This window comes from Apus apus, chromosome 15 (assembly GCF_020740795.1).
Source record: "Apus apus isolate bApuApu2 chromosome 15, bApuApu2.pri.cur, whole genome shotgun sequence".
NCBI classification, from domain to species: Eukaryota; Metazoa; Chordata; class Aves; order Apodiformes; family Apodidae; genus Apus; species Apus apus.
The window spans coordinates 15701235-15714454 of record NC_067296.1 but is presented as its reverse complement, the minus strand read 5'-3'; the positions used below and the strand labels follow the sequence as shown (position 1 = coordinate 15714454).

Below are 13220 nucleotides of genomic sequence, written 5' to 3'. Positions count from 1 at the left end.
ATAGAGTAATTTTGATTGGAAAAGACCTTTAAGATCATCAATTCCAACTGTTAATCTAGCACAGTGCCAAGTCCACCACTAAATCATGTGCCCCAGCACCACTTCTACGCATCTTTTAAATACCTCCAGGGATGGTGACTCTACCACTCCCCTGGGCAGCCTGTGCCAGAGCCTGACAACTTTTTCAGTAAAGACATTTTTCCTAATATCCAATCTAAACCTCTCTGGCACAACTTGAGGCTATTTCCTCTTGTTCTATTGCTTGAAAGTGTAGAGGCGCTACAGGCCACTTTATTTGGTGCAGACAAAGAAATAATACTGATTCGACCCTGTAACATTTTTTTTTTTTCTAAGTCAAGCTATAAAACAGCATCCAACACAGTACAGTGTATGACAGCCCTGTAATAAAACCCAAGCAAAAATTTCAGTTATCAACTACTAGGCTTCATCAATTTAATGGAGGTCTGCTTTCAATTGCCCTTCCTCTGGTGGAAGTTAATAGCTTTTAGCAACCTCATCATGCTATTTACCAGCAAATTACTTCTTTCCTTGCTGGCTTCTTCTTCATGTCTTGTCTCACGTTTTACAGACCTAACACCAACACATATCAGCTGGCAGCCATCAGTAAATGCAAGGGCACACCATACTGACAGATATGTCAACACCGAGTTGACTGTAAGGCGAGGACAAGCCTTTGCTATCACCCTGTACTTCAACAGACCACAGCAGACTGGGGAGAGCCTAGGATTTGTCACTGAAATAGGTAACACTCCCTTGGTTTAATCCACATGCTTATGGAACTGTAATCTTTATCCTTTGTAGTTCTCCCCTTATTCTATTTAGAGATTAAGTTGTTCTTCACGTATTTTTAATGCTTTTTCTCCCCCAGCATGCTCATTTCAAGTGTGAGGTTAATATTGAAAAAAACACTCTGAAACAGAAACCAGTTACACCTTCTTTCTGGCAGGACCATACCCCTCAGAATCTCATCGTACAAGGGCTGTATTTAACCTCTCCGAGGTGGGGGCAAGTGGCTGGAGTGCTGCCCAAGGACCCAGCGAGTCCGGATATATGAACTTTACAATATCCAGCCCAGCCAACGCTGTCATTGGGCGCTACAATCTCACCCTCCAAGTCACTTCAGGGAACACGATCTTCTCCAGGTTCCTTGGGCAGTTTGTGTTACTCTTCAACCCTTGGTGTCCAGGTAAGTACCAATGCCTTTGCTCCTGAACATAACTGACCTATTTGTTTTCATAATTTCATTGCTGGTCACCACCAGCAGCAACCTTGGCTATCTCTTCAGAAATTCATTTTTACTATATTAAAAAGCTGCTGCCACCCCCCAGTGCCTTTTTTATCCTAATGAAATATGCTGTGTGGGGTGGTATCACAGATTCTTTTTTCAGGACTGAGCAGATCACTTTTTCAGTAGACAAGGGCTGACAGACTTTCTTAAGTGCAGGTACTCCTCAGAACCTGAAGCAAGCACACAGTAACACAACTGACTTGCACCTACATCAAAGCAAAACTGCTCTTGTAGATGCTAACCACAAAGACAACAGCTCAACTGACTCTACAAAAACTGACAGGGCTAGCCCAAACATTGTCATCTCCCCATCTTTCATCATGGGTTCAAAGGTAACATCCCTTGCCACTCCATTATTTATTTCTGCAGCCTCAGCATGTTGCAAGAGAAATGCAAATCCCTAAACTCAGATTTTGCAAATATGCAAGGTAATTAGCTTTAAAATACTCCACTCTAGAGTTAAGGGAGCCCTTAGCCAGCCAAGCAATTAAACAGCTTATAAAATAAAAGGAACTACAATAATCTACTACTTTATTCTGTGACCACGTTAGTCAAGGGCCACTAACAAATACATCAGAAGCTATCGAAGAAATGTACAATTAGCTACTAGAATAAAGAGTGCTAATCATTCATTAAATGAATGATCATACACTGCTTATCTACAGCTCACAAGTGAACATGTCCATGGTAAAGCTTTAGGGGATAAAAGGATATGCATGTTTGAGAATTTTGTAGAATGTCTTTTCCCCAGATGTCTGATAACTTGCCACTTGTTTCTGTGGCAAAGATTCTATGAAGAAATTACTAGAAGTGTATGTTAGAAAGCATACTTAGATATTGATTTAAAACTATAAATAGGAACTTACATCCTGATTGTTTCTCACTGTCAGGATAAAATTTGATTTCAGAATGAGAAGACAGAATATATAACTTAGTTTTTCTATATAAAAGGAACTAATTTAGTGGAGGATTAGGTGTCTAGTCACCTGTCTTCTATTACTGTCAGAAAAGAGGACTATTGTGGCTGATTGCAGGGTTTTTTTCCTCTCTGTGTATTGAAGATAACAGAAGGGATTGTTATTATTTAGGCATATTTTAATAATTTGTTGTAGTGTTTTGTGGGTTCATCTTTATTTTCTTCTTTTAAACTAATGCTAATTTTGGTCTGAGTTGGTAGGATACTATTGTTACAAAAGTAAGTATATTTATTACAGAACTGGCTCTAGAACATCGTAATCGAGAACATATAAACCTTAGAAAAAAAAATATGTTCTTCAAGAGGTTATAGAAGCACCTTTAGACTGCTCAGCATCATAAACTCACAGGGCTAGAAGTATCTTAGGAAGTTATCCAGTTCACCATGGTCTAGGGCCAGTTCAGTTTAGGTCTTAAGTAATTCTTGAATTGCTTCTTAATGATCAGCCATTAGGGAAGCTCCAGCACCCCTCCAGGCAATTTTTTTCTTGAAAACACTAGTGTTTCCATTCTTTCTTTCTTTATTCCTATTAACTAGCCAAATATCTTTTGCTTTTATTTCAGCATATAACTTCTCATCCTACATATGACAGGCATTAAGAACAAATTTGTGCCCCCCCGTCTTCTTCACAAGAATTTCTGGATTTGATTACCATATTTGCCCCATTCCTCATCTTCATTTTTTCCACTATGTTAAGTAATTCTGAGTTAATTCTTTTTTTCTTTTTTTTTTTTTTTTTCATAAATTGTACTTCAGGAGCACTGAGCATTCTCAGTACTCTTATCACTCTTTCCAGCTGGTCTACATCTTTAAGGGCAGCATGTGTAACTGAACACAGTGCTCCAGGCCCATGCTGGCTTTTGAGCTTAGGAATGAGCAATGATGATAACAAAAAAAAAGAGTGGATAGGCACTATAAAAACAGATTTGCATGCTGCAATACAATTTTTAAAGTAAATTATTCAGTCTTTTATTTGCAGGAGGGGATGGGAAGTTCCTATAGGAAGGTAAAGAGAAACAGAAAATAAATAGAAAAGCTGATTTTTATATGTATTTTATGAAATCGTGAAGCTTTCAGAAAAAAAACCAACAACAACAAAAAAACAAAACCCAAAAACTTACAAAATCAAACACAGAGCTAACTAGATATGGCTACCTATAGAGAGATCAAAACAACTTAAAGACGTGTGGGAAGCCAATGCTTTCACAGCAGCTACATACTGTGCTGTAAACTAGGGAAACTAAGAAGTAATAGGGAAGTCAGAAGGCTTGCAGGCTATCCTAACAGCATTCCTGATGGCTCTTTGGATCAGGCAAGGAGAGATCTTAATTTAAGAATCTTAAAACATGACAAGCATGACTGGGAAACAGAGAAGTGTCATCTGTGTGTTTCTTCTCAGATGTCTACTGTACTTCTAACTACTCTGAGAAGGCAGAAAAATTCATTGAGCTAGCCTGGACTTTTCTCCATCTTCCTCACAAAAACACAATGTACAGATAGGGGACATTTAAATAATGGACAAAGACTATACTAAAATTAGGAGGGAAAAAAGGGAAACTAACATGGATTCCCCCCTCTCCCCATGCCCCTCAGCCATATACAATAGCAGGCATTTTCACTGAACTGTACATGTTCCAAGAGCTGTAATGATGCATTTTCCAATGCATAGTAGTTTTCCTCTTGCTAAACCAAGATACAAATATTTTTGAAAGGTTGCCAGTATTCTCATCTTAGAGTGAGAATTCTAATCTGAGAATATTCTCAGCATGTCAACATGATTTTCAGGTGATGATGTCTACATGACTAATGAAAATGAGAGACAAGAATATGTTCTAAATGAAAATGGAATAATCTTTGTGGGCAATGCAAAGTACATTGAAGCAAGAGGATGGTACTATGGACAGGTAAGCTGTAAGGAATTAATCTGGATGCTTATTGAATGGCATTTTCTCTTAACATAGAACCACAGGGGTTGGAAGGGACCTCTAAGGATCAAGTCCAAACTCCCTGCAGCAGGAACACTGCTCTAGCAGCTATGCCTGCTTGTAAGAAAACTGAACAAACCTGGCTAACCTCACTCATGGATTGCTTACTGTGTACCTGATAGGACTTTGGTATGAGAGATGGGTCAGCTCAGCCCTGCAGCTAGGACTGACTTGTACTTGAAGCTCATGGAGCAAGCATGGACCTCATCTGTGACCAAAGCATCCTCAGTAAAAGTGACAACATAGTTGAGTGGATCCAACACATTCACTGTTTTTGTAATGCTGTTACAATGGGCCAGAACTGACATTGGCATACAATGGTTTGGGTTGGAAGGAACCTTTAAAGATAATTTAGTCTGACCTCCCTGCAATGTGCAGGGACATCTTCAACTTGATCAGGTTGCTCAAAGTCCCATCCAACTCCACCTTGAATGCTTCCAGGAATGTAACTCTAGAGAATCTCCTAACTGCAGTCAGGATAAGCTTGGCAGTTTTAGTTTTACTGCAGTCATCTCTTCTGATGGCAGAAGGCATCCTGCCAGGTTTTTGCTTTGTTTAGTTAGCCCTGTCGTTAGACATTACCACAGTGTGAACTGCACACTAGGAACTGCAGTAGAATCTCCCCTAATTCTGTTTGTGAAACCTTTTTCTTAAAAATTTACCTCATCTAATCACAGTTTCAAGATCAGCTTCTGAACATCTGTCTTACCATGCTTGATCTGAGCCTGTACTATCGTCAGGACCCAGCCATTGATGTATCCCGAAGAGGAGATCCTAAATACGTGGGCAGAGTAATCAGTTCTATGGTAAGAAATGGGCACCTTATTCTTAATTCCACATGCTTAAGCAGAAAGCATTAGGTTATACCACTGTGACTCAGCCACCTGCACCTTGAGCAATATAATTAACTAGTTATGGAGCATTACACATCATTGATTTTGTGCTTTCTATCCATTGGCCTATTTTTAGATCAATGGAAATGATAATGATAATGGAGTTCTCCTTGGAAAGTGGCAAGGAAGTTTTCATTCACATGAGAATCCATCCAGATGGGATGGCAGCGTGGTAATCCTCCAGAAGTGGCGTCAGGACAACTACAAGCCTGTGCAGTATGGCCAGTGCTGGGTTTTTGCAGGTGTGATGTGTACAGGTAAGCTTTAACAACAGAGGACTGTGGTGAAATAGAGTCATTTCTGACCTCTGGCTTTATAAAAATGACAAAGCAACTAATTTTACAAGAGGAACAGTGCTCTGAAAGACTGAAAATGCTGAAGAATCACAAAAAAACACTTAAATTTGTTTCTCAGCTATTTGCAATCTTTGAATTAATTCTATGTGTGTTTTTTGTGTTATTGTTTTTGTTGTTTTTTTGTTTAATATATTTCAGTTCTGAGGTGCTTGGGGATTCCAACTCGTTTGATTTCAAACTTTAATTCTGCCCATGATGTGGATAGAAACCTGAGTATTGATAAGTACTATGACAGCTCTGGAAAGAGTCTTAATATTGGCAAGGATTCTACATGGTAAATATAATTTTTTGCATCTCACCAATAATAGAGAGGATTTATGAGACAATAACATGAACACTAGTAGTACAAAAGCAACTGAGTGGACAAAAATTAATGCAAATGTCTAAATTAATACATGATATATTTGGAAAGAAAACATTTTATTGTTTTGAGGTATGTTACCCCAAACAACCAGCCAAGCTAATTTTTTGCAGTTCCTGACCTCAAACAAGTTGCAACTTTCTTTTAAAAAAATCTAAACTTTTTACAAAGTATGCTTCCATTGACAATGTATCATTAACCAAAGCTCTTGTACTTACTGATGCCTAACAAGTCTTGTTCCTAGTAGCACAGCTGTGTACCTTCCATGCTCTTAACTGGGTTACTGCTGCCATAACTGTCCCTCATCACACAGCCAAAGCCTGTGCTTCTCAGCTTGGCCTGTCATCCTCCCTATTTAGATGGGACCCTCCCTGAGAAGTCTTCCAGCTCTCCTTTGGCTAGACTTTCCCTTTGTGAGAGCTGAAAGAGATAACAACCCACTCTCCAGTGGTTGGACATTCTAGTCTAGTGCTGAAAACTGCAAGTGATCTATACTCATCAATTGAGGTCCCAAAATTTGAGTAGCCAAAGTAACATTATATTCTTTAAATAATACCATTTTAGCCTTCAGTTGCCCTTCAGTTTTAAAGTCTCTACTCTGCAGCCACTTAACTTTTCAGAAAGTGAACTAACTAAGCCCAAGGGTGTATCATATAGCTCAAAGTCTCTGTGCACACTAGGCTTATGTCAAAAGTATTATCTTTACTTAGTCTGCTTCCTTTCACCTAGTGTATGAAGTTGAAGAATATGGGAAGTCTTTCAACTCCTCACTCCCTTCAAAGTACTAGCCCATGAAAAAAAAAAAATCAGCCAAATCTTTTCTTGGTCATCCTGTGTGTGACCTACTTTTCACCCATCTTTCATGTTACCCTTTCCTTTCAGAATATGTGCAACTCATTGCTGCTGGAAGCTTTTTTTTTTTTTTTTCGGGGGGGGGGGGGGGGGCAGGGAAGGGGGGAGAGCTATAAAGAGTTTTTGAACAGGACAAAAGAGACTTGTAGAGAATAAGATGACTAGCAACCTTTAAACCCAGTCATCTTTATGTAAAGACTAATTCAGACAGCGCTTAAATCTCTGACTGCTAGAAATCGTACAGCACCTCAGGGAAAGGGTTATTCTATTCACATGCTGTTCTTACCTCTATTCTAAACCTCTGCTGCTGCACACTACTGTAGATGAACTATTTGTGAGCATTTGATCTGTGCCAGTATAGCTATTTTAAGTTTGTTTAAATTAAGTATTTCCCACATCTGAAGGTCACTGAACCCATTCACCAAGTATTGACTATATTGAAGGTTTAAATCTTTCACTATAGATCACACTGCTCCCAAACGGAGCTGCTGACATCTGTCTTCTCTCCCTCCCCACCCCAAGGGCAAAGTCTGCACCTCAAAAGCAGGCAGCAAACCTATCCCATGGAAGAGACAGGGAGCTGTGTAACATCTTACAGAATCTTTAAAAAACCAAAATCCCCTACTCCTTTCACATTGGAAGTTTGTATGACTCTGTATTTCTATGCTTTCTAGACATTGTTCTTTGTCTCCAGGGACTACCATGTCTGGAATGAGAGCTGGTTCATTCGCCCAGACCTGGGAACACCATACAACGGATGGCAGGTTTTAGATGCAACTCCACAAGAACAAAGCAGAGGTAACAGTGAAAATTCTTAGCATGAATTAACATTCCTTCTTCAAACTGAGCACAACTTACAAAGTTTGTTGGTTGTTGGTTTTGGTTTTGTTTTTTTTCCATGTTTTAGGATTATTTCAGTGTGGCCCTGCATCTGTCACAGCCATCAAAGAAGGAGATGTAGACTTGGATTACGACACCTTATTTGTGTACACAGAGGTGAATGCTGACTGCAACAGATGGATTGTATACAATGATGGAACCAAGAAAAGAGTTTATTGTGATACTGAAATAATTGGCAGATTTATCAGCACCAAAGCTGTGGATAGCAATTCCCGTGTGGATGTCACCTCTAACTACAAATATCCAGAAGGTAAAAGAATTATCACAAATTATCTCCTTGTTATTACAATTATGTCCTACTGAATTCTGGGCACTAGGATGGGTTGCATTTGAGCATTTCTCCCCTTAATTCAGAAAAGTATTTCTGCCAGCATTCTCAGAATACTTTCAGAATACCATGAGTATTATATTTCTGGTTTTGTGTAATTAGCTGTTTCCTTCGTAAAACACAATACAAAACACACTTTAGTTCATTACACAGAAGTACAAAATGTGATATATATACAATATATACAGGGCTATAAAATATATCTTACTACCCAAGCCTACCAAACCCTCAAGCTGTCATATCAAAAAGTCAAGATTGAGTCTATCGTGTACCACAAACTGCACAGGTCTGTAGTATGGGAGGTTAAAGATTAGTACTGGTTTTCCAGCATATCTGTCAGAGGGAGTGCAGCACCAATCAAACCACTAATGCAAAACCTTAAATTTCAGTCCTCTAACACAAGACATCCACCTCCCATATGATCTCATGCTCAGTCTCTCTCAGCAAATAAGTTCTTTCTTGCTGTGTCCATTCCAACTCCTCATATTTCCTTTTGGAGAGTCCCTCACAACCTGCTCCCCTGAGGATTCAGACTCCAACTCCCTCTCTGACTGTACAAGTTCATGGAGTTAGATTCTCTTGTGCTTCTGCCCTGACATCCAGCCATGGATTGTTAGGTGTCTGCACTACCAGCAGACTCAGTCTCCACACTATTGGATTCTGGAAACAAAACTACTAGGAAGCAGAAAAGAGACTAAGTGCTGTTCATCTCTATTTAGTAAAACAAAGCAGCAGAAGAGAAGAACTACAGAGTCATATGTTTGCAGGAAGAAAAATATCTGATATTTATGCCTCTAGTGCAACCATATTTAATACAGAGGCTGGTTCCCATCAGATTATCAAAGTAACAGCACACTACTGCATGTTCAGACCCAAGAAAAAGAAATCTTGCAACATAAACAAATACAAATGCAAATGCATTCTATTTATTTTAGTGACTTATTCACCTTACTACAGTATGTTTATTACTTTCCTGTGAAAACCTGAACAGAAGCCTAATAAAAATACATTTAACTTTTAGGTATTGCATATTTCTGGGTGATGCAGAGCTGCCACCCTAGATCATTCCAAAAGCCTTTACAAGGAGTAGGTGCAACAGCAATGAAAGACTGAATTTTACTTTATTCTCTTCTTCAACCAGGTTCATCTGAGGAAAGACGAGTTTATAAAAAGGCCCTGGCCAAGATATTTGGATCAAACATCACAGAAGGACACACAGAATCTCCAGATGAAAGACCTTCAGAGACAATTAGAAACCCTGGGATCTCTGGGAAATTCAAGCTAGCTGAACCTCCAGTGTTTGGCAAAGACATTATCCTAATCTTAACCCTCAACAACTTAACTTCTGACCGCAAGACTGTGAAGGTGGATATGAGTGCGTCAACTGTCCTGTACACAAGGAGAGCAGTGACAGAGATACTGAAGGCAACCACTTCTGTGGATCTTCGTTCCAAACAAGGTAACTCCTAATGTCTCTAAGGACCCTATATAGTCCCATTATTAGCCACATGAAGACAACTGGAAGGAAGAAACATCAGTATCACATCTCTATGAGCCTTGTAGTGAGTGTATCTGCTTGTTCTATCTCTTAATAGCACCATTTATGACTACAATATTATTTTTTTCCTCTGAAAACCTTCACTAGTTCAACCAGGAATTGAAGGTCTCATGAAATGTTCTACAGAAGGCTACATTTATACTATAGCTCCAGAAGCAACACCGTATGTGTGTGAGTCTGTCTGTGGTGATTATTACACGTATAGGAACATGCCATACTCTTTCAACAAAAACATCTGCATTGTGCTTTCTGGCACTGAACAGGCAACACTTCGGTAGAAATTACTTAAGACAAAGGTTGAAAGTTACAGCAAAACTCTCTCAGGGCAGGGTAGGGGGGAGTCAAGGCTATTAAAACTATTAGAGAAATCTTTTTCATCCCCAGGGGCTACAAAGATAAACATTTTTTCCATACACAGCAGAAAAGTTGTAGGACTACAACAAGAACCTGATCAGATCACTTGAAAAGGCTGTAAAACTTGACCCAAGCTTTCTTCTTGACTGAGGTAAAACAAACAGGATATAGGGAAGGAACAGATAAAAGTGGTTATACCTCTAATTGTAAGAAATACAAAGAGACAGGAATCTAGTGAAATACAGATGAGCAGATTCCCTCAGTTTCAGGCCAAAATCCTCCATTCAAAACTAAAAGGGTCAAATGAGTTCAAGTGGGAAAGGATCACAAGAGGAGGGAAATACACAACCAGTTTCACAAGTAAGAAATAGAAACAGCTGTCTTATCTTCTGTTCAATAATTTAAAAAAAAACCTTCACAACAGCTCTAATTTCTTTAGCATTCTTTGAGAATGTAATGGTTCCTAAATATATGTTTGAATTCCAGGAAAAAACATCCGGGTAAAGATCCCTTATTCTTATTATGGAAAGTATCTGACTACTGACAAAAGGATCCAAGTCACCGCTTTGTGTGAAGTCATGCACATGCATGGGGTAAAGTTGCTGGTGGAGAAGACAATCATCTTAGAAGACACAAATATTATCATTAAGGTAAAAAATCCTCTCCTTCATGTCCTGAACAGACAAAGAACTAGAGAGTATTTGTGGAGCTCAGATCTGAAGATGAGAATTTGGGGACAAATGCATTAATTTAGGCTGCAATTTCAGATGTTGCTCTAAAATTCTGCCTCCCTAAGTTGAGAAAGTATGCATGTGAGAGACCAATTCTGAATCTTTGCCCAAATCTACCCTCTGTTCTTCAGAACAGCTCTGTTACTTTCCTCCCAGTCACCTGCCACTGCTTTATGTTCACATAACTCGTTTTCATCTGTGTTCTAGGTACTGCCAAATGCTTGTGTTGCCTTTAAACCACTTTATCTATTCCCAAAAAAACCCCACTTAACCCTACAGCCAGTAACACTTTAATCCTAATCAATTATGTGCCAAATAAAAGCCACTCAGAAATCCCAAGACCAAACAGGTTTAATGAGATGTGTCTGTATAGTCAGGGCTCTGTTTCCCTGAAATTATACACAAAATATTATATACAGCTTAACAGCACTATTCAGCTAATCCAAATCCAGCTTCAAGTATCAGAAAAGGCACACCAAGTGTCAGTTAAATTTTACTGCTCTTACCAATGCCTCATTCATCCTCAAATGTGAGAGATGTTCTACTCACAGCTCCACCAAACTCTGACTGCAGAACAGTGAGTGACCAGAAATGTCCCTTTGCCATTTAGATTCCTCGGCGCGTTGTGGTGAACAAAGCTGTCACTCTGGAGATCTCCTATGCCAACCCCCTCCCCGAACCCGTCAGCCGCTGCGTGCTGCTGGTGACTTTAATGAACCAACAGGTCAAGATACAGTAAGTAAAAGATGTATCATTTACTTGGTGCTTCTAACATGACCAACAGCATCCCTGGTTTCTCAGTACGTAAAAATCATGGTTGAACTGCGTTTTTCAAATTTTTTATTTATGAGAATTAAAATGCCACCAAATACATATTGAGATATTACTATTTCTCAATATTTTTTTTGTTCCATGTAGGAACTTCTTTAACAAATAGAAACTGCTCAAAGTTTTCCTCTCTAGTGTCTCAGTTAGTGGCCAGGGCCAAAAAGAAACCAGAGGACAGAACTGCTCTGCATCACCCCCCTCCACCCTCCCAGGTGAGGATAAAAGGGGGACAAGGAAGAGAGACTTAAAGGCTGGAAATTAAGACTAGAAGCAGAAAAGGGCAGTAACACATGGGAGGAGGAACAAATATAGACAAGTATGTACGAAGACGTACAAAGCCTGATCTGGACAACGGCAGAGATGGGCGCCCGCGGGTCCCTGGCGGCAGGGCCGGGCAGGGAGAGGCCGCGGCTCTTCCCGCACCCAATGGATCCGGATCCCGCAGGGCAGCGAGAGCAGGAGCCTCAGCCCAACGGGTCCCAGGGAAAGGGAGCAGGAAGGGGCCAGGCTTCCCATGCTCCTGGGTTTTACAGCGTGGCAGGAGAGGGGTGGGAGTCCTGGCCCTTCTGCTCCACTCCTCTCGGACCCCAGGGTCCCAAGACCCTCTCTCCGGGGCCTCCAGTCGGTCCCGTACGATCCGCCTGGCTGCTCAAACCAGGACTCCTAGGAGAGTAAATAGGCACATCCGATTCTGTGCCTCTGATATTTCTTCTATAGCTTGGCTTTGTGTTTCTATTGTTCTATACAGTACCCTAATACTACAAAAACAGGAGAAAAATCATGCCTTTTCAAAATACTAGAGCAAAACATTCTCTTGTTTTTTCTTTTCTTCTGTACTCTGCTTCTTTATGCATTATCGCAGCTTTTAGTATTTAATCTTTTCTAAAGTCTGTTTTATTAAAAACAGCCTGACTTGCTGTGACTCTGGAAATATTTGACATAATCACAAAAATATGGAAGAGGTTATTCCAGTGAAAAACTAAACCAATTCAGGCCAACAGGAGACCTAAAACAAAGCACACTGGCCATTAAAAAAAAAAATCATAGCATTGCCAAAATAGATCCAAAACAAGCAGGCACAGAGAACTCAGCTCCAGGCACCAGTTTTCCTATTCTGCATTTGTGTGGACTATCCAACCTTGTACCCAGTCCTAACATGGAGGCGTCATGTAGCTCTTCTCATCTTCATCAGTCTATTCCAGAGGAAATGATGACGGTACTATCTTTTCTCATTTCTTGGTCTACACAAAGCCTCAAACCCCAAGTAATTCTCTAAAAACAAGGCTGGGTCTCAATTAACTGTTGGTGCTCTCCTACCTACCATGCAGTTCTGTTTCCTGGGAATCTCAAGGAAAAACAATGCAAATCAGAACTAACTGATTTTTTTTCTTCTTCAGTCTGGCACGACTGGCACCAAGGGAGAGATCAAAAATTTATTTTGAGTTCACGCCTCGCAAGTCTGGGTCCTTACAACTGCAAGTAGACTTCTCTTGTGACAAATTTTCACACGTTAAGGGATTTGTAACCATTGCAGTAGCACCTGCATAATTTGATGGAATCAATCTCCCATTTCAGCATTAACATGGCAAGACATTTTCCCCTGTATAACAGCAGCAACAAGAGCAAGAAACTTTCCACAAAAACCTGTGACCTCTTACACTGCAACAGAATCAAGTCTCCTGCTTCCACAGTGCTTAATTATTTAGTCTCTAACTGTATTTCTTTTTTTTTGTCATCTTGCCTAGAAAAGAATGAAGCCCCTTCCTTGTAGAAGTAGTCTTACTATCAA

The 13220-nt window shown here is 39.9% G+C and overlaps 1 protein-coding gene across 1 annotated transcript; it reads left to right on the top strand.

Moving 5' to 3' along the window:
- Positions 1-519: 519 nt before the first annotated feature.
- Positions 520-12979, top strand: LOC127391130 (protein-glutamine gamma-glutamyltransferase E-like). Its single transcript, XM_051633432.1, has 12 exons — positions 520-763; positions 968-1207; positions 4071-4189; positions 4948-5076; positions 5240-5420; positions 5658-5793; positions 7427-7530; positions 7640-7882; positions 9102-9419; positions 10359-10522; positions 11214-11338; positions 12829-12979. The coding sequence occupies exons 1-12, from the start codon at positions 520-522 to the stop codon at positions 12977-12979; spliced, it is 2154 nt and encodes a 717-aa protein (XP_051489392.1).
- The last annotated feature ends 241 nt before the right edge of the window (positions 12980-13220 follow it).